This window comes from Takifugu flavidus, chromosome 3 (assembly GCF_003711565.1).
Source record: "Takifugu flavidus isolate HTHZ2018 chromosome 3, ASM371156v2, whole genome shotgun sequence".
Lineage (NCBI taxonomy): Eukaryota > Metazoa > Chordata > Actinopteri > Tetraodontiformes > Tetraodontidae > Takifugu > Takifugu flavidus.
In genome coordinates, this window is record NC_079522.1 from 3,973,155 (window position 1) to 3,994,352 (window position 21,198).

Genomic DNA, 21,198 nt, shown 5'->3' on the forward strand with positions numbered 1-21,198 from the left:
CTTATCCTGTGATTTTTAGTTTTTTGAGGGGGTACAGTGGGAACTGTGATGGACCTTAACTGCTAATCAGGAACCTCACTTTAATTTTTCAGTTTGGACAACTCACCTTTGCACAGCTCAAACATGAGCAAGATGTCTAAAACAACAAAGTTTACTGTATCAGCTGATTTTGCATTGTAATAAGTAAATGACAAAACTGTATATGGCTCTCATCCTCTTCTTGGCACCTCGACACAAACCTTTAGAGCTATTTACAAATGTATTCTTGTATATGTTCTTTACAATATTTTAAGGACTCTTGAATGTAGCATCAGATATTAATGGTCTGATTTTTTTTAGCTATGCTTTAAGTAATGTTTAGAAGATAAATAAGCCCAAGACCATACTGTGGCATTTGAAAATACAAAGCCCCATATATACAGTATGTATACACACATACATATATATATATGCTTATAATATATGCTGTATATATGCTTATAACGTTCTAATCTTATTTGTATTTATTTATTCTGTTTCTATACTTTGTATAGGTTGCTAATACAATTCAATTTCCCTGCGGGGATGAATAAAGTACATCTTAATCTTAATCTTAACATGAGGCGGCCACATGTTGGTCTTCCAGGGTTCTAGTTAGACTCAAAGTTTCCACTGAAAAGTTTGCAGCAGTTTGTAACGTCAATTGTTACAAAGCTGAGAGGTGTCTGTTGACCACTGAAACCTTTGTGGCAAATCTAAAAATCAAGTTAAGAAACAAAAGAAAAGAAAAAATAATCTTCTTATATGCTTTATTCAAATAAAGTATATTTAAACGGTAACTTTGTTTTAGCTACTATAGATTTTTATTGATAGTTTTTGCAGTTCATTGATAAACTGCAAACCTAAAACCTGATTACCCAAAAAAAAGAAATTGAGCAACATATGGATTTCCTTATTTGCTATAAGCAACTGATACAAACAAAATAAAATGAAACAAAATAATAAACTCTTAAACACAACAATGTACATAATCATTTACCCAAAGCTGAAACATGTTTAGCGATTATGCTTTACTCTTCCGTACACACATTCTTCGTTAATGGCTCCCATCTGTCTCTTTGGTCTGTCGGTCATACTCGTCCGTAAAGCAGCATAGTGGAGAACATCCTCATTTGTGTGGCCCTTTTGTTGAAACAGAAAATAGGAAATACCTATATGATGCGCAGCAATCAGGATGTTTTTATTAATATAGATAACAAGTACCTCTTCATTTGTGGTAGGATCATCTGAATATCTCAAGGTACTTCCTGAAACAAAACAAACCGTCATTGTGTCATTGTGTTTTACTTACTTTAAGTTGACAAAAACTTTTACCTCCACTGCGGCCGCTTTGGCTCTTGTAGATATTGCACAGTAAGACAGCCATGAAACTGGCCAGAATGATGGTGAACGCCAACGTTCCACTCAGAATATACAGATTAAGATAACCATCTGCAGATTCAGAGAGATTAGATGATGCATTGTCTCATATTTAATTTCTTAGATGAAACCGACTCACCCTCCGCTCCAGGTGGCTTTTGGGGTAGCTTTAGAAAGTGTCCACATGTTACAACAGCACAATCAACAGCCAGGTTGTTTGCTGGCAAACTGTAGAAACAAGTGTTGTTTTTCCATGTGTAAAGAGCTCCTGGATCAGATTTTCCAGATGTTCTCAGCTGGTATGCACCGTGTTCTTGGTCAATGGCTCTGCCATGTGCAGTGCAGTTGAACCTAACAGCACCTTCTGACTGATTCAAGTAATATTCTGGTCTCTGGATAAAGACTGGGATGTTCAAACCTGAACCCTTTATGATGATTGTAATTCCATCTTTGAATTCAAGTTTTTCTGAAAAGCTACTAGCGCAGTAGTACGTTCCTGTATCAGAGTGCTGTAAATTGGCAATCATCAAGTGATTTTGTTCTTTCTTTGCATTCAGTGCAAAACGTGAATTGTTAACAAATTCATCATAAAACTTTGCACTTTCATCAAAGGTATAGAAGCTCGACACAAGCCTTGGAAAGTCTCCCATTATTTCTTTATACCAATAATACTTTGCTACAAAATCAGATCTGATGAAACATTCCAAAGTTACACTGTCACCAATAGCTGCTGTAAAGTTTTTGTCTTTATCAACCATCAGAACAGTCATCTCACCTGAAAAAACAGAACAAACAAAGTTATGAATTATTTTGAGGGTTGTTTCTTTCCATATTAAAAATAGAAATGAGAGTGTTCCAGTGCTAATATTAGATAGATAATACAAGAATAATAAATCACTCACCCATCTTCCCAGCAATCACACATACCAGATAGAAAACAAACGTAAATACCATTGTGTTGCTGTGCTGAATGAAACTAATTTTGTCCTTTCCTCCACTCAAGCCTGAGTTTACTGACTGGCTGTGATTGGCCGACCCGGTTTCTTTGTATGTCTTATTAAGGAAACAAGGGTATGAGTTTCTCTGAGACCTTGTGACGTATTGATTTTTTTAGACGCACTTGTGGAAAACTACATGAAAAAAACATACGAGGGCTTTCTGTTTGAATCCAAGAATGACACATCTGGGTTTGCATTGATCCTTGCAACTTAAACAGTCAATTTTTAGTAACAGTTTGGGAAAACATAATGCATCTGTATCAGGACTGGATGGTCAGGAGCCATTTCACAGGCAATAATTAGCAAAAATCACAGATCATAAACTCACAAAACATAATTCTAATGATCCTTTTACTTCTCAACTTCATATATTTCCCAGGCTTGTCCAGTAGAACAATGCAAACAGAGTAAAAATCATGTGTACATCAGAATATATTAATGCAAGTTTGTTATGATATGATTAGCTGGGTAATTAAAGTCACTGTCAAGTCACGAGAGCATCGTGATTCAGAAAACTAAATGCCATATTTTAAAAACCCTTCAGCAGTGAAAGTATCTTTGTTCTAAAAAAGAAATAATAAATCCTGCAAGCAAAGCAATAACTGAGTCCTGTCACCATCTGTTCTGCCATTAGCAGGACAATGCTGCCACTCCCGTCACTCTCTCCACAGCCTCATGCCTGACTTTCCAGCACTCATTCCTGGACTCATTTCCTTTTACTGACCCTTACTGTTCCATGTTACAACCAGTCTAGGAGCTCTGAGCCTAACACAAACCCCCAGCTTCCTCAAGGTCTAAGTGACCAATGACACAAAGTTAATCAAAAGTTAACATGGGTGATCATTTATACCAAGGATCATTCCAAAAATCAAAATTCAAAAGGTTTTATCAGCACAAATATCCTCAGAGTGACTTTTAGCCAAAATAACAATCAGAATCAGTCTAATTGAAAAGAAACAACCAAAATGTTCCCTAACAGGCAATAACCAAAATACATTCCTTAATCTACCTAACTTCAAAAACAGGAGAAAACAATATAAAAAATGTGGCCGTGCACTTTACACATCACAATGATTCAAAACACATCAGAGGCCCACTGGATTATTGAGGAAGTTGAGGAGCTTGCAGGTGGCAGCAATCTTCTGCTTTAAATTAGTCCCTCCTGGACAATCCACCAATTGGCAGATACTTGATCTTCGGATGACCAATCCGGCATCTGGCACAGCACACATCCATTTGCATAACTTAACATCTGTCCCAGCCCTGGCCACTGTCTGCTGCCTGTCTGGTGATTTTTCATTATTGAAGTTTACTTCTGCAATTTGCTATGGGCCTACCTGCCATTCATCCTGGTGAAGAAACATAGGACCTTAGATGGGTGATCCAAAATGAGGTTCAATATGAGGATTTTTAGCTGATAGCCATTGGATATAAAAGTGATGTCAAAAAGGTGAAAATACTAAAGATGATTACAAGCCCATCAAGGACCATGGAGGCTTTATTGGAAGGAAGTGGAAGGGGTTTCATCAAATGGACACAACATAAAGCAGCAATTTGTAGGCCATCGAATATGCGGCTGAAAATGGCAATCGAGCAGCTGCAAGACATTTTAATGTCCTGTGGGAACAAAGCAAGGTGGCCCGAGCTGGAAAACCGAGTGAAAACAGTTGGTTGTGGAACAGCAAACAACTGGAAGGGGTGTCTCTACTGTCCCCATTCGACAAAAGGCCAAAGCGATAGCTGAAGAAATGGACATTGAGCACTTCCAAGGAGGTCCGTCTTGGTGTTTTTGCTTCATGAGGAGGCGGAATCTCTCCATACGCGCAAGGACAACTGTTGTGCAGCGGCTACCCGCGGATTACCAGGAGAGGGTGGCCATCTTCCGCACCTACTGCCGTGACAAGATAACCGCGCCCAGCCACATCACCAACAGGGATGAGACCCCTCTGAGTTTTGACATCCCTTTGACCCACAAAGTGGAGAAAAAGGGACCAGCACGGTGGTGATACGCACAACGGGGCACGAGAAGTCATCGTTCACCGTGGTTCTCGGCTGCCACGAAAACGGACAGAGCGCTGGATGACGGTAGGCGAACACTCCTTCACAAACACTATGAGGCAGCGGTGGGCAAGTTATGCCACCATATGCGGGTGGATTGTAGACACATGGGCTATGATACCGTCTTCATGTATGTAAGAGTTTATCAAAATCAATGCTGAAGCGGAACCGGTCGGTGAGTCTGATTCAGATGATGAAGAAGAGGAATTTGGGATGTTGGACATTGAAATAGCGCAGCTGTTTAATTCAGATACAGAAGATGAAAAACTTGATGGTTTTGTGGCGGGAAGAATGAATATTTTGTTCAATAAATGTGACGAAACTCAGCATTTTACTTCCATTGTCATTTTTACTGTTGCTTGATGCTTTGCATGTGTGCCTAATAATACGGTGCACCTTATGTATGTTCTAAAAACAGATATAGTACCCGCAACTGAGGACTGCGCCTTTTATTACAGTGCGCCTTATGGTCGTGAAAATACGGTAGTTCAAAAGTGCCATAATCATAATCTTTTCAAAGATTATGATTATGCCATAACCATAATATTGTTGTAAAGATTTGCTTTATGATTATGGCACTTTGTGATCAGTAATCACAAACATGATGAAAGTGGCACAACACAAGGGGACCACACATGAGGTGAACTGACACAGGGGTTGGCACGGTTATGTAGGGGCTAAAATAGCTGCCACAAAGCAAGAAGGTTCCTGCAGACAGGGGTTGTTTGTGCAGAGTTTGCTGTGTTCTCCCCGTGTCCATGTGCATTGACATTAGAATTGAATGAGGGCATGAAACAGTTGTTTGTCTTTGTGAGTTAGAAGTGGGATAAGCGGCACCTGTCCCCTAAAAGAGATAAAGAAGTCGAAGACTGATAGAGGGATGGACAAAAATCCCTTGGCCAGTTTTTTCACAATTCTAATAAAACTGTTGAAGGTCTTTTGTTGCAAAATACAATTTTAATTGATTATATCTTAACAATGGCAGCTGTGATGCTTTTCATCATGCTGAATGCTGATGCACCAATTAGGAAGCTAACCAAGGTCTGCAGATTCAAAAAGCAGCAGACAGATGTCAAGGTTTCAGTTGTATTGGGAATCTTGAGCAGGTAGTAATTGTTAATTAAATCAAAAATTAATATTTGTATTGTGTTCAATTTTGTTAGTCTTTATGCCCCAAGTTTTCACAAAAAGAGGTCAACAAAGAGAGCTAAACGTTTTCTAAACTGCTGGCAAGTTGGATCCCAAATAAGCAAAAATAATTCTGCAGTTCAGGAAGGAGAGACCACGGTGGACACAGCAGGAGTACGCCAACCATTTGGATAATACTGCCCCTGCCTTAATTTCTATGTATCCAAGACATAGCCTGCTGCTGTTTACATGGTCATGATACATAATGGAGCATTTGTCTCATCCAGTGGGTGTTTGGTCAACTTAATAGTCCGATGGATATGAATGCTTGTGTGAAAACCATTGTTGCAGCTTTTGACTCACAAATTAAGGACTGCAACAGCACGATACAAGCTTTGTCTTCATAAAATGAAATAAAATAGGATGGAGGTAATCTATCATTTGTCGACATGGCCAGAAAAAACAACTTTATTAGGAAAACTTTGTTTCATCGAGATTGATAAATGATACAATTGTAGAAACCGGTATGAGTAAATACAAAATACTTAATTAATTGTTAACCTGCAATGACAACAAGACATCTACAGCCTCACAGCAGAGTACACACATTCATTCTGTCTGTTCTGCATTGATCTGTTGGGCTGGTTGTTCCTCAAAGCTGCATAATGGAGGTTGTTTTCTCTTGGGTAGCCCTGGAGATATGTGATAAAGGGTAAGTTAGTGTGTGTAAATAAGGATTATTTATACATATAAACTTTTTTTTTTTTTTAAATCAAAATTGTCTCCACCTCTGCATTTGCTCTGGATGAAGCTTGGACTCTTGATTGAGATGTGTTTTAAAACACAGGAAGAGATTTTTTAAAGTAATTTTCCCAGTTTACCTTTAAGAATCTTCAAAATATATTACATCAGTTACCCAGAGAGTGATGACTGTTTTTCCTCTTTGTCATAAAAACTGAAATGGATAAATAAAAAAACCACACAATGATGGTAAATATCCAGGCCGCACTGAGGAAATACACCAAAACAAGATGGTTTCCTTCATCTGTAACGAGAGGCATCAGAAATTGTGATATCCGCGATGCCGTTTCAGACAATCATTTAAGTATTTCAACAAATTTGTCCTCTCTCTTATATTAAGCTAGTTATGATGTCATTACTGTGTAATTCAGGGAGACAATAGACATCGCCAGTCACAAAATATTTTTATAAGTAACAATATAGAAACAGAACCTATACTGACATAAAAAGTAATGAGTTAAAGTGATACTTTGACCACAAATATTGTGTTTTTAAAGGACGCCACGGTGTCCATGTAAATTCAAACCGGGCTTTAAAACGTTACATTTCTCTCTCATTTTAGATACTGAAAGCTCTGTGTAAACAGAGAATTGGGGGATATTTAGGCCATATCTGTTTGAACTGGTAAATTTTTCGATAAAACACTATATATAAACCAACTGAACAGAGCTAATTAGGATAACCTTTTTATGGACAATTAAAAAATTACTGATGCTGGCTTAATATTTTTAAAACTAGATAATATGTAATTTTTTTCTACAATATACAGAAAATAATCTACACAAAAAGAGCACTCACCCCCACACACCAGCTTGGTTCCATTTCCAAACAGAATGTGTCCACATGCTGCAACAGCACAATAGTAGGTCCCAGTCTGAGAAGTATTTAGGTTCTTCATGGAAAAGCTGTAGAAACAGGTGTTGGTTTTCCTCTCACACTGCTTGTTGCTGCCTGTATGGCTGTACATGAGTCCCAGTTGAGATGGTCCAGAGTTTCTGAACCAGTAAACAGTGTGATCCCCATCACAAGTCCACCCAGTATGGACTGTACAATTTAGCGTCACAGAACCTTCTGCTGGATAGACTGTGATGCTGACTGATCTATGGTCAACCCTGAACCCTCTACAATGACATTATAACCTTCTGTAAAGTCAAAATACATTTAAATACTGATTTACACAGTAATACGTCGCTGAGTCTGATAACTTCAAATCTGTTATTGTCAGATTAGTTCCATTGTTACCAGGATGTAGTTGGAAACGTGGATTGGTTTTGAAGTCATTAGCACAGCTACAATATTTAGTTGATATCCAGTACATACAGATCAGAATCGGCTGCTCTCCCAGAGTTTCTTTAAACCAAGAGATCCTGGTAGAAAAATCATCTCTGTGAAGACACGGCAAAGTCAGGTTCTGTCCAGGTTTGACCAAGATATAATTGGTCTTCCAATTCAAAGATGGAGAAAATTCCATTGTAGCTGTCTGAGCTAAAAACAAAATACAATTAGAAATGAACAACGTTTAATGTTTAAATCTAGAATTTTGCAAATGATGCCATAAATAAACAAAATACAAACAAAAAAGAAATCCTCACCAAGTTCTCCAAACATATCAGCCAGAAGATCAACTTTGCAGATGTCATCTTGCTCCAAGTTTTGGGCTGAGTGAAGAGAAGACTGGTCCTTTTTAAACTGATAAATGCTGCACTTGTATCTGATTGGGCAGCCGGAGATGACTCGAGGCTGTGACATACAGGAAACACGATCACTTGTAATGTCAGATTTGCTTGATAAAATTGATGTTGGGGAAATTAAAGGAAGATTTAAAGGTTAAAAAACCCACAAGAAAAAACTTTGGATTACCTTAAGAATAGGATTTTGCATCATATATAAATAGAATTCAATTTGAGTTGAGTTATAATGTGCATCATTTCTAACCAATCAACAACAACCAACCAACCAACCAACCAGCAATCATTCTTTTTTATATTTTCCATGTTGCAGTAATGCATCCAGTAAATGCTCACTAATTATTATGACAGACAGCTTTTGGAAAATGATGCAGCAACGAGGGGTAGCATGGGCTCAAACAAGATTGTGCACGTAAGAGGGAGCAGATTCAGGTATTAGTCTGTCGGTCAGCATGAATGACATGATCTTAATGTGGGCAGGTACAGTAGACCTCTATCAGCAGTGAGGTGGCATGGGCCTGCTTTCGTTGGACTATCTGAATTGGTGGAAATATGGGAGATCACCATGACTTGTATCAGCATTTGTAGGTTCAATGGCCTTGTTTTTCTGAGGTTGGATATGGCAAAGTGACGGGATGACAGGGAGACTGATGCTACATGATCACAAAACCTCAGATGATCAACAATCATGACTCCAAGGTTTCAAACAGCGTCGATAACAGGCAGGGGCCAATTTTGTGATCTATGTTTTGATGAATGGATAGTTTTGCCAAGGAAAGAAGGAGCTCATTTTCACCATGGTTAAGTTGAAGGTGGTGGCCCTGCATCCATGCGGATATGTCTGAGAGACATGGTGAGATCTAGTCTGAGCCGGAGGTTAGTCTGGGGAAAATGAGACGCCGAACTGGGTGCCATGTGGAAAGCAGTGGTATAAAACACCATGGGAGACCATGGCAAAGAGCAGCAGCACTGGGACCGATCCTTGGGTGACCCCAGGAGTATATCAGAGGAACTGGAATATTGTGTTTTTTTAAGCCTATAAAATCATGAACTAGTCCACTTATTAACCTATAAATTAAACAAAATGTATGTACTCAAGTGAATGTGTCATTATAATCTAAAATATAATCTAATCTAAAAATGTTTGCATACAGACAATTCGATGGATACATGTGCTTAATACAAACAGAAATAACACTATTGACAAGAACATGTGTTGATGTTACTCCAATGGGGATCACATTAACATTACAGCAATGTCATTTTCCTTACACTAGTTGTTGTATTTGAATGCCAATGTCAAGACAGTGAAGCGTTGTAGTTTGACTGCTGTGTGTTAAGACACAGCAAAGACTTCCTGTTTGAAACCACCAAGACAGAAGGGGAAAAGCCAAGCCCACCATGCAACTATGTACAAGTATTGCCATCATAGCTGCAGCACCATAAATAAACAGATTCTGACTGTTACAAAAAACACATTTGGACATTTTAGGCAATAAAAGACTGCAACTATATTTGAAGCTTATTTTAGAAGAAGATTGACTGCAGGATAAAATATATAAGTACAGGATTAGTTTAAAACTTAATTTTTCTATTGACTTCCTTCTTGTCAGAATTAGAGCATGTGAAAAAGGAACTCTTCTTTCTGCTGAGGATTTCCTTGAGCTCCTTTTTATCCTTGTGTGTCCCTGTCCCTGGACACTTAAGCTCCTCCACCATGATTCGTTGGTCGTTGGAGGACAAGACAATCAAGGGTGTGTTGGTTATTTCCTCCTTTATTGTACCAAGGATCCTGAACATCCTGAACAACCGAGAATGTACACAATAAATCAAATATCTATAAATCAACCACAGAAGAGCCTTTTTCTATTTTGTGAGTTTTCTGAAACTACAGGATATCTAAAATTGTTGAAAATGGTCATTTTTCTATTCTACTGCTTTACACTGAAGTAAACACATTCAGTCCAGGTATGTTCTTTGTTCATCTTCTTCCACAAGACAGAACCATCTGCATCTGGACGATCCTGTAAATGACAACAATGAACTCAGTGCCTTTTGAATATTTAATGAATGACTTTATTCTGACTAATAAAAAATACCTTTGGTTTGGACAGAGGTGACAATCTTTTCTGAAACAATTCTGAAACATAAAATGAATGCTAAAACTGTGAAAAAAATCATGTGAGACAACATGATAGAAAACAGGAAGTGCAATTGATTATACCTTCACAATTGCAGCTGTGATTGTTCATCATGCACACCGAGAAGGCCAGATACACTACCAGAAATATGCTGAATGATGATGCACCACACAGGAAGTAAAACAAGACCAGAGAGTCTTTGTGATCTGTAGATGCACACGGCAGCAGACAGAGGTCAAAGTTTCGGTGAGGGAAGAAGAGGTAGCTTGAACAAGTATTCGTTAAGTCAATTCGTCTCAAGTGACATGATTCTTAGTTCCAATCCAAAGTTACCAATTAGTGGAATTGTAAAGTGGAGCTTTTACTATCAATTTAAGTTGACCTAATCATTGTTTCTCCTTCAGTTCATTTGAAATCCCAATTTTTCAGCGCTTTTCACCACACAGTTGCTTGCTATGCAGTAATAGGTAGCGGAGTCAGCAACACGTAAATCTAAAATTGTCATGTTATGCTGGAGATTTTCAGTAACCAGTTGGAAATGTGTGCTGTTTCTAAATTCATCCGTAAAGGAAGCTTTTTGACCAAATAAATAGAAGCTAGACATTAGCTTTGGTTTCTGGCCTATCACTTGCTTATATTAGCATGAGTGATTCTGACAGTACCAGTAGCCTGGACACGTTTGCCACAGAAAGTTAATTTATCACGACCATGGTGGTACCAGTTTGAGTTGTTTACCCAGCAGGTGGTGCTGAGGAGAGTGAAGTCCCAGTTTTTTAGGAGGGGTGAGGTGAACAAAAGCTGTTCTTGATGAAAGCTCCTTCACATCCGACATTGGCCGCAATCTCAGCCAGAAACATAATTTGATTCTCATAGGTTTGAGCCACAATGGGCATAAACTCGCATTTTTAATACAAAATGTGTCAAATCGACACAATGATTCTAGTTTAACTTTTGACATTTTAGTCAATCTAACAATATTATCCCATGCCCAAATATATGTGTTTTTTGGCAGAAAAAGTATTTTTGTGGGGTAGATCATCTTTTGTGCTGAGTCCACAGGTTGAAATGACCATAATTCAAAGTTTGAAGGACCAATAGGTCAGAGGCCAGCCAAGGTTAACCACCTAAGTGACTTAGACAGGAAATGAAGTGCCAGACATTAATGGCACCACATGCAAAACTGAGGTATAGTTAAGGGTGTCCTCATCGTAGTGGGGAATATCTAAGTAAATATATGTTGTTTATGTAGAACAGGAGGAAACTGCCTATCACAGTCAATTTCTGGCTAAATGAGAGAGACTGTCAAATGCTTGTAACCACTGTGAGATGACCTGGCAGATAACAATCTAAATTAGATAAGTGAAAAATAGATATGATAAGTGAAAAATAGACTTAGCACAAGTCACATTTTTCAGCGCTTTTCACCACACAGTATCGGCATGACACTGACTCACCGCGCTACGGTACAGCGTATTTTCCATTACAACAGGGTACCTCTTTGATGTGGGCGGGCTCTTAATAATGAGGCTTGAGACTCTGTTAAGATGAAAAACACAACTCTTAATTCCTTTGCGATAAGTGTTCGTCTTGTACTGATGGCTACTTTATTGTCAAAGTAACAACAGAAAAGATGATACAATAAAGTCTTTATGACAGTTGAAGGTAAAACCCAGACACAGTATGACTCTATCACCCCTGGGTGGTGCCTCCTTCCTTCAGACTTGGGTCCTCTACCAGAGGCCTGGGAGTCTGAGGGTTCTGCGCAGGATCTTAGCTGTTCCTAGGACTGCGCTCTTCTGGACAGAGATCTCTGATGTGCTTCCTGGTATCTGCTGGAGCCATTACTCAGGTTGGGTGTTACTGCCCCTAGTGTTCCAATCTCTACTGGGACCACTGTTGCCTTCATGCCCCACATTCTCTCTCCTTCAGCCCTTGGTATATTTCCAGCTTCTTGTGTTCCTTCGTCCTTATGCTGCTATCACTTGGGATTGCTACATCTATCACCACCACTACCTTCCGGTGTTTATCCACCACCACTATGTCAGGCTGGTTGGCCACCACCATCCTGTCAGTCTTGATCTGGAAGTCCCACAGGATCTTGGCCTGCTTGTTCTCCAGCACTTTCGAGGGTGTCTCCCACCTGGACCCTGGGACCTCCAGTCCATACTCAGGGCAGATGTTCCTGTACACTATACCAGCCACCTGGTTATGTCGCTCCATGTATGCCTTGCCTGACAATATCTTGCACCCTGCTGTGATGTGCTAGACTGTCTCAGGGGCTTCTCTACACAGCCCACACCTGGGATCTTGTCTGGTATGGTAGACCCTGGCCTCTATTGCTCTGGTGTTCAGGGCCTGTTCTTGTGTAGCCATGGTTACTGGCTCTGTGCTGTCTTTCAGTCTGGCCTTTTCCAGCCACTGGTATGTTTTTTGGACATCAATTATAAGTAATTAGTCATATTATTATTAGTATTTTGTGCACTTACATTTGCCACAATGTGTATCAAAATTAATCTTTCCAGGTTGGATAAGAAAATTAAAGCTTTTGTGACCACTGTACAATCTATACCTCAATGTATTTATGGTGTTAAAGTAATTGAATATCAATTTGGATATGGCGAGAATAAACAAAATTCATTGAGCAAAACGTGTTTAATTGACTCTCCAAATGAAAGTGTACAAATGGTAAAATTTACAAGGAAATGCACACTAATTATTAAAACACAGCACAAAAAAGCTCCAACATTGGTTTAAAATGGTATTATTACTGTTCCTGTGATGAGCTGTAATGACAAAGGGACAACATCTACGACCTCACAGTAGAGTACACACATTCATTCTGTCTGTTCTTCTGCTTCCTCGATCTGTTGGACTGGTTGGCTCTCAAAGCGGCATAATGGAGGTTGTCTTCCTTTTGGTTGCCCTGGTAATAAAATGAAATGGCAATTGCCCACAACATAATTGGTCCAGGAAATAAAGAGGATTAAAAAACATATGTACACACATTTAAATAAATTTAAAAAAATCAAAATCAAAATGATATTCACCGCTGGGTTTGCTGTGGGTGAGTCTGGGATCCCTGACTGCGAGTCTTTTAAACACAGAATGCAACATTCATTTATTTATTATTTTTAAGAACATTCAAAATATATTACATCAGTTACCCAGAGAGTGATGGCTGTTTCTCTTTTTCGTCATATAAAGTGAAATGGTTAATAAAATAACCACGATGATGGTAAATATCCAGGTCGCACTGAGGAAATACACCAAAACAAGATAGTTTCCTTTATCTGTAACGAGAGGCATCAGAAATTGTGATATCCGCGATACTGTTTCAGATAATTATTTAGGTCTTTACACCTATTTGTCTTCTCACTTTATATCACGGCAGTTATGATGTCATTATTTTCTAATTCAGCGAAACTACAGGCATCACCATTTACACATTATTTTATAAAATAACAGTATACAAAGAGAATCTATACTGACATAACAAAAATATGAGTTAAAGTGATACTTTGACCACAAATGTTTTTAATGTGCTGCTGTGGTGTAAAATTCAAACAGCATAAATTTTATGACTGTATGAACTTAGAACTTAAGGTTCATGTTGCTATAAATTGCTCTATATGTTTAAACATAGAGCAATTAAGAAATTAAGATACATTTTGGATTTTTCTTTTAACACTGAGGTAATGTTGGCTTTAGCATTTTTACAGGCGTATGGAAACAATCTGCACATAAAATAGCACTTTAACAGCTTTTGAATTAAATTATTTCAAACTCACTCACCCTCACACACCAGCTTGGTTCCATTTCCAAACAGAATGTGTCCACATGCTGCAACAGCACAATAGTAGGTCCCAGTCTGAGAAGTGTTCAGGTTCTTCATGGAGAAGTTGTAGAAACAGGTGTTGGTTTTCCTCTCACACTGCTTATTCCCGCCTGTATGGCTGTACATGAGTCCCAGTTGAGATGGTCCAGAGTTTCTGAACCAGTAAACAGTGTGATTCCCATCACAAGTCCACCCAGTATGTACTGTACAATTCAGCGTCACAGAACCTCCTGCTTGGATAGACTGTGATGACTGATCTATGGTCAACCCTGAACCCTCTACAATGACTTTATAACCTTCTGTAAAGTCAAAAACCTTTACATACTGATTTACACAGTAATAGGTGGCTGAGTCTGATAACTCCAAATCTGATATTGTCAGATTAGCTCCTTTGTTACCAGGATGTATTTGGAAACGTGGATTGGTTTTGAAGTCATTAACAAATTTCCAATCTTCGCTTGATATCCTGTATGTACAGATCAGTCTCGGCTTCTCTCCCAGAGTTTGTTTAAACCAATAGATCATGGGAGAAACATTATCTTTTTGAAGACACGGCAAAGTCAGGTTCTGTCCAGGTTTGACCAAGATAAAATTGGTCTTCCAATTCAAAGATTCCATTGAAGCTGTCTGAGCTAAAATCAAACAGAAAAGAAGACTGTTTGATGTTTCAATTTTACATAGATGCTATAAACAGACAAACAAAACACATAAAAATGCTCACCAAATTTCTCCAAACACATCAGCCAGAAGATCAACTTTGCAGATGTCATCTTGTCATCAAATATTGGGCTGAGTGAAGAGAAGGCTGGTTCTTTGTACACTGATAAATGCAGAGCTTGTGTTTGATTGGACAGCGTAACATGACGTGAGGGTGTGACATACAGGAAACACAATCACATGTAATAAAGGTGAAAGATCTTGAGATATAGGAAAAGGCCCTAATGAGAAAATGACATTTGACATATTAAGAATATTTTTAAACAAACATATAACCTTTGCATTTCTTTAGCTAAGGGAAGGTGTATGATGTGTTTGACAAGAAAAGAAGAGCAATCATTTGGTTTTGTTTTCAACATTTACAATCCACCAATATCAAAACAAAAATGCAAACAATTCAACTCACTAACCAACATCAAAGCAAATGTCAGAAGAAATGTAGAGAATGAGCCAGGAGAGTGCATGATATGCCTTTTGAAAGGAAAGTAGAGAAAAAGAGTATTTTGGAATGGAATCTTCATGGACTATGATGTTTGCATGTGACAGAACAGGGAACGAATCTAGTTCTGGTGTTGGAATTTTTCTCATTGACTGTGATTTAAATGTTGAGCTAAATTTTCTTTAAAATCAAGAATGTCTCAAAGCGTTTTCCAGAAACCCAGATCCTGAGCCCTTAAAAGGCAAAAATTGCAAGGAAAACCTCACTTGAAATAGGAATAAACCTCCAAAAGGACAAGGCTCCTGTAGGAGGACCATTCTTTTGATGGTCAGCAGAGTAAATGAGATGGAAATTACAAACTAGGGCAGGAGGGAGGACAGAAAGAGAAGAATAGTCAAACACGTCATCAAATTTTATTTTACAACTACTTTTCAAAAAACAAACAAACTGGGATCCATCCAGGGTGCTCCCAGCCTCTCTTACTGTAGTAGAGTCAGGAAACATAAGATTATCTGAAGCATCACTGACTGACATAAGTGTAAACACTTTTATTCACATTTCTCTGTCCTTTTCTGTCCAATGTGTTAACTCCTGCTTCTTTGAAGCATTTTCAATTGATATAGAGTATTGATGCTGTTGGATTGCAATACCTCTCGTGTGTCACTGCCAATCTGCGTGTTCTTTAAATGAAGACTTCAAGTAAACAAATGCCAATTTCAAAATGTATTAGCACATAGAATCAATTCAAGATACAAATATTACAGAGCTCCGGGCCAGTTCATAACCCGAACAACAACAACAGTCAATTGTCAGGGCATGAAGTCTGACAACCTAACTATCCCTTGGCCCAGTCTTTTATAGAAAGACATATGTAATTATTGATGCTAATTCAGTCCAATCCAGTCCTTCTTCTTGGGTGACTTCATCTTCTTCTTCCTGCCTCATTTGGTGTTGGTGCAGTCCTTCTCCATTGTCTTCTCAGATGGCCAGGTCAGAGGTCTTATTCCTGTCCAGGAACTCATCAATCACCAGTAAATTATGCTGTCATATTTTACGATGAGGGTCTACCATTTCCTGTCTGCCTGGCTCCAACTGTCTAAACAGTATTCATGTCAAGGAAGGGTCAATGACTTGCTTATGTGTATTCCTACTAAAGATTATATACTATCCCTAACTTCTAACTAACTGTAACATAAAACAAAACATATAGTATAACACATGCTAATAAGATAAAAGATGCTAACAATATAAACTAATTCTCTTCAATGCTGTCAAAATAGTTTTGGTTAAGTATTGTGCCAGAAAATAGATCAGGCTGACTGCAGGAATACCAGTCAGGATACCAAATATACAATCTGATGAGCAAAAGTGAATTTAACATCACCACAAAATCCCCATTTACAGCCCCTACACCTCACTCACAATTTACCGATGATAAAACCATTGCCTTAAAAAAACCCATCAGCAATCAAATTTAACAAATGCACCTCATCCACCATCCATATCACAAGGAATCCCTCAAAGACTCAGTGGTTGAGCACCTCTATTTCTTGAAGTACATCTTCCCCTTGCGAACATCATTCCTTGTTTCTGTCTTTGTTTCACTGCTATGCTGATGATATCCAACTCTCCATTCATACCAGGAGTCTGTTTTCTTAAATCCTCATTAAACTTTAGCATCATCAGAAACCTCTCATAACCTACACTCATGCCGGAGGCCACATTACCCCTGCCCTCCAGAACATACACTAGCTCTCCATTCAACATTGCACACCTCCAAACAGAATTCGTCCACATGTTGCAACAGCACAATAGTAGGCCCCAGCCTTGTAAATATTCAGGTTCTTCATGGAAAAATTGTAGAAAGAGGTGTTTTTTAATCCTCCCCCCAAACACTGTTCTTCTTTGCCTCCATGGGTGTAATTGATCTCTAGTTCAGAGTCTCCTGACTTCTTGAACCAGTAAACAGTGTTTTCCTCATCACAGGTCCCAGTATGTACTCTGCAGTTCAGAGTCACAGAACCGTTGTCTGAACAGACTCTGAGGGTGACTGATGGACCAGTCAAATGTAAACTCATAACATGGACCATATAGATCTTTTCAAACTGAAATGCATACATAGATATGCAGTAATACATTGCTGAGTCTGAAATGCTAAATTTGCAATTTCAAACTGCTAGTTACCCTCTGTAATATTCACTGAAAACAGCAGTTCTTGAATTCCTTGCTGAAGACTGCATTGACATTAAAATATGGAAATGAGTTTTGGCTTCCCCGACATTAACAAACAAACCACTCACTGGATGCACAAATGAGGATGTTTCATCTGTCAAGAATAAATGAAACCAATAAAGTTACCTAGAACAGTTCATGTGTAGATGTTTAGAATTAAGTCATTAAAATGTTCACAAGATGATCAAACTTACCATAAAGGACGAATAAAAACAAATTTAGTGATTCCATTGTGACGAACCTCTCTAGATGAATGCTGACATCCTCCATATATTCACTACTCATGATTCAAAAAGTGAAGTTGATTGTCTAGGAAGAAGTGACACTCACTCCTAGTTTGGAAACATTGAAGACTTGTTAGGTGGATCACACCTTCTCTAATGTTGTCAAGGCCATCTGATGAAAGTTAGCTTATGTGAAAAAGCAGCTGCTTGAGTACAGCAGGAAGTAATGTTAAACTCATTGTTTATTTTCAGGGCACCACTGATGTCTATATAAAATCCTCCACCACAGTTCTATGAAATCTTAACATGTTTTTAGCAGAAAGACTAAGAGGACTTTGTAAAGTGTTGAACTAGCCACCTGATACAACAGAAAACATGTAGTACATGTACTAAAAGCATTTAAATAAAGTTGTGTTTTCTTACCTTTAGATGGAGGTGTACAAAACAAACATAAGGAGTCATGGCATCTTTTGTCTAGCTTCCTGTTTCACTGGTAGCTACCAGCTCAACTTATAATAAAGCAGATAACACAGAGGACAGAGTTAACAGATGAGGACACAAATGCAGTCAGTCAGTCCCACTGCTGTTGTTCCTTCTAATGACATTTTATAGTAGTTTGTGTTTAGGTTTTATGTGTACTTTAAAATAATAATTAAAATAAATATTTGATTAATGGTTGTCACTATATCCTAAAGCATGTGTGATATCGCCAATAATGCGGTAACACTGATGTGTACACATGCTCAGAATACTCTAATGTAGATAACGTTAGAATTATTTCTCTTTTTTAATTGTTTTCTTGTTTCTTGAAAACCAAGGTCAAGAGAACTAAGTCATACATTTTGACTGGTGTGCAAGTAGACAATGTAAAGACTTTCTGTTTGAAACCACCAAGACAGAAAGGAAAATGTCAGGCCCACTGCTCTTGTGGTGTTGTTTCTACAGCACAGTGTTCTTTTGGGGGAGTGCAAGCTAGCACCTTGGGTGTCTGCTTACGTTCTCAAACCAACAGCTTTCACCAGGCTTTCTTGAGCATATGCAATTCTCCAAGGTGTAGTGAGAAATCATATAGACTGTTGATGGAAACCAGAAGATAATTCACCTCTAAAGCATGAAGCTTTATAAGTTCTGAACAACTTGGTGGGAGTTGACATATTTATGCTGCTCCTCGAGCAAAGGCCTTAAGTTTTTTTACTTGATTGTGGATTGATAATTTGTTTGTCTCTTAACCTCTGGAGGGTTGTGTACATCAAGTGGGTCATTCTGGTCACATCCCCCACATGCCTTACTTCGGGGACTCGCGACTAATGTCAAGATGATCTTACACCAAACGGAAGTGAAACACTGCTTATATAAATGAGTTTGAGGAGACACAGGTGGAAGACGTTTGGGCGGGCAGTCCAATCACACAAGTGGGAAGTTTGACAGGAAGAAGAAAATGACACCAGACTTCAAAATAAAATGATGTGGGGAGACAAGGATGAAAACTTGTAAAGAACAAGCTTTCTTAGCAATAAGTGGTCATGACAGCTCCTACTGCAGCAAAGATCTAAAGGGCTGTCACTGGGTAGTTGATTTGAGAATAGTGGGAGTATTTGCTCCCATGATGAATGTGTTTTTAGCTGTTTGGGGAGACTGCTAAACACCTCGGGCCTCCCCTCTGTTTAATGATGGTGTCCTAGCCGGGCTCAGATGGCTTCTCCTACACCACATTCAAACTATCTAGCTTCTGTGTTTGATTTAATGAGTTTGACTTTGTAAAAACAGAAAGCCAACATGAAACCACTCTCTTGATGCACATATTTGGATGAACTAGTTGAGTCCTGCTATGTTGTAGTTGCTACTGGCCCACGTTGATCGTGTTCCTCTTCTGTTGTGAAATTAACATAACTGATCACAACTGAACCTTACTTGAGTGCACACCGCTACAATGGAACATATTATGTTGTTACTTCTTTGTGGTCAGCTTTGAACAAAAACGCTGCAGAGACATCCTGTTGACAGCCACACGGTGTGGTGGAGTAAGGGGAGTGACCTTGAAAAAGTACACACTGAAGCTCAATATAAAAGTCCACAGTCACAAACAAGTTGAAGCAGCTTTTATGTACTATCGTCCTTTCTTGCGGAACAAACTTCCTCAGCATCTGAGGACTACTCAAACATTCAATGCTTTTAAGTCAGGCCTTAAATAATAATTTACTTCTCTTATTTTCATTATTTTAATAGAATTTTCTTAAATTATATTTCATGCTAATTTATTTGCCTTGTTATAATGTATTTCTTTTTTTTTAATGTTATGCCTTGAAAAGCACTATGAATTGCCTTTGTGTCTGAATAGTGTTATATGAATAAACTTGCCCTGCCTAAAGTGAGACTGATCGTTGATCGGTAACCACACAGGGGCCAAAAAAGCGGCCCTGTTGTTCTGGATTTGAGTCATGCAATATGTACACCTACAAGAAACAGCTCAAAAGATAAAGTAAGAAGGTATGTTTTCTGAATGGGACAAGAATGGCCTTTTTTATTATGTAAAATTGAAATCATGGCCATTTTGTCCCATTGAAAGCATTTAGTAGGACATCCAATCTTGAATTAAAATTTAGGACTAGGTGAATTATCACCCATCTTTTATCACATACACTATATCCACCAGCTATAGATCTTGAGACTAGCAATGCTGCTGACAATAGGCCTAATCTTGTCTCACACAAATTTGACTCGTTAAACCTTTGGACTGTGGATTTGACATTTAAAGAATCTTTTTAAAAAAATCTTTAAGTGTTTAATTTCTCAAGTCAAGACTTCGGCAGGCCTTCCTTCCTGTATTCAACTCTGTAATGACTTCTGTTTCTACTTATTAGTGTTTCCTGATGTACAATAATTATCGTATTTTGCACGATCATTTGGATCTTTTTACATTCATGGATCCCCACAAGCCCAAAAATCGAATTTACTAATTATGTGAAGGTGTTGTAATTGCCTTTTTTTGTGAACCATGAAGGGAAGTTTCCGTGATTACCAGCACCAGCCCCACATATAGATTGTGCATGGTGACAGATCTGGAAGTCATAGAGCCAGCAAAAAAACCAAACCCCAGAGCACATCACAAAGAGGGCCACAGATCATCTAGTAGATTTCATCAAGGACGTGTGTTCTGTGCTGATTTGGAATCATCATATGTTGCAACTTCCATAGGAATGCACATTAAGAGTGACTGCAACTTTGTTAGGTTCAAACTTCATATAACAATGCTGTAACTACTTATTATCACTCCTGACCAGAACCCTGACCTACTTTAGCTGATGTTCTATTACCTCGGGATAGCAGGGGACAACCTGAACATCCTGTGACACTCCATCCCCCATTTTCTTATATGTTCCTTTTGTATATATCATGCTTTGTTTTATCATGTGATGCTTATGCTTTATCATATGACGCTTACACGTACGCTTATTGTAATCTTACATGTTTGTGTGCTAGTATAAGAATAAACCTCACCAGGGCCCACACTTATAGCTCACACTGCAGACGTGTGGTTG

General features: G+C 38.5%; 2 protein-coding genes across 8 annotated transcripts; both read right to left on the reverse strand.

Annotated features, from left to right (window-relative positions):
- Nucleotides 1–771: 771 nt before the first annotated feature.
- LOC130521991 (uncharacterized) lies at nt 772–2,455 on the reverse strand. 5 transcript variants are annotated; one of them, XM_057025887.1, is made up of 5 exons: nt 2,301–2,455; nt 1,538–2,173; nt 1,354–1,470; nt 1,243–1,286; nt 772–1,161 (listed from the first exon to the last, which is right to left on the reverse strand). In XM_057025887.1, exons 1-5 carry the CDS (start codon nt 2,350–2,352, stop codon nt 1,036–1,038), a joined length of 975 nt encoding a protein of 324 aa, XP_056881867.1. In that variant the 5' UTR covers nt 2,353–2,455; the 3' UTR covers nt 772–1,035. The 5 variants fall into 5 exon arrangements, with proteins under 5 accessions (XP_056881867.1, XP_056881871.1, XP_056881866.1 ...); XM_057025890.1 differs by having other exon boundaries at nt 974–1,190; XM_057025891.1 differs by lacking the exon at nt 1,354–1,470.
- Nucleotides 2,456–9,830: 7,375 nt separating this feature from the next.
- LOC130521995 (uncharacterized) lies at nt 9,831–15,331 on the reverse strand. Of its 3 annotated transcripts, none has more exons than XM_057025895.1 (5): nt 14,769–15,331; nt 14,005–14,679; nt 10,296–10,418; nt 10,171–10,211; nt 9,831–10,095 (listed from the first exon to the last, which is right to left on the reverse strand). In XM_057025895.1, exons 1-5 carry the CDS (start codon nt 14,815–14,817, stop codon nt 10,003–10,005), a joined length of 981 nt encoding a protein of 326 aa, XP_056881875.1. In that variant the 5' UTR covers nt 14,818–15,331; the 3' UTR covers nt 9,831–10,002. The 3 variants fall into 3 exon arrangements, with proteins under 3 accessions (XP_056881875.1, XP_056881876.1, XP_056881874.1); XM_057025894.1 differs by lacking the exons at nt 9,831–10,095; nt 10,171–10,211; nt 10,296–10,418 and adding exons at nt 12,850–13,135; nt 13,260–13,303; nt 13,377–13,502 and having other exon boundaries at nt 14,769–15,329; XM_057025896.1 differs by lacking the exon at nt 10,296–10,418 and having other exon boundaries at nt 14,769–15,330.
- Between the last annotated feature and the right edge of the window lie 5,867 nt (nt 15,332–21,198).

What these genes read in the sequence shown, in the direction of transcription:
- LOC130521991 (XM_057025886.1), bottom strand. Translation starts at nt 2,352, where the DNA reads ATGGTATTTACGTTTGTTTTCTATCTGGTATGTGTGATTGCTGGGAAG. An exon ending in TGTGATTGCTGGGAAGATGG is followed by an intron (nt 2,174 to 2,300) that starts GTGAGTGATTTA and finishes CTGTTTTTTCAG; the next exon opens with GTGAGATGACTGTTCTGATG. An exon ending in AAAGCCACCTGGAGCGGAGG is followed by an intron (nt 1,471 to 1,537) that starts GTGAGTCGGTTT and finishes CTGAATCTGCAG; the next exon opens with ATGGTTATCTTAATCTGTAT.
- LOC130521995 (XM_057025894.1), bottom strand. Translation starts at nt 14,817, where the DNA reads ATGACATCTGCAAAGTTGATCTTCTGGCTGATGTGTTTGGAGAAATTT. An exon ending in AAACAGCCATCACTCTCTGG is followed by an intron (nt 13,304 to 13,376) that starts GTAACTGATGTA and finishes TGTGTTTAAAAG; the next exon opens with ACTCGCAGTCAGGGATCCCA. An exon ending in CACCCACAGCAAACCCAGCG is followed by an intron (nt 13,136 to 13,259) that starts GTGAATATCATT and finishes TTTTATTACCAG; the next exon opens with GGCAACCAAAAGGAAGACAA.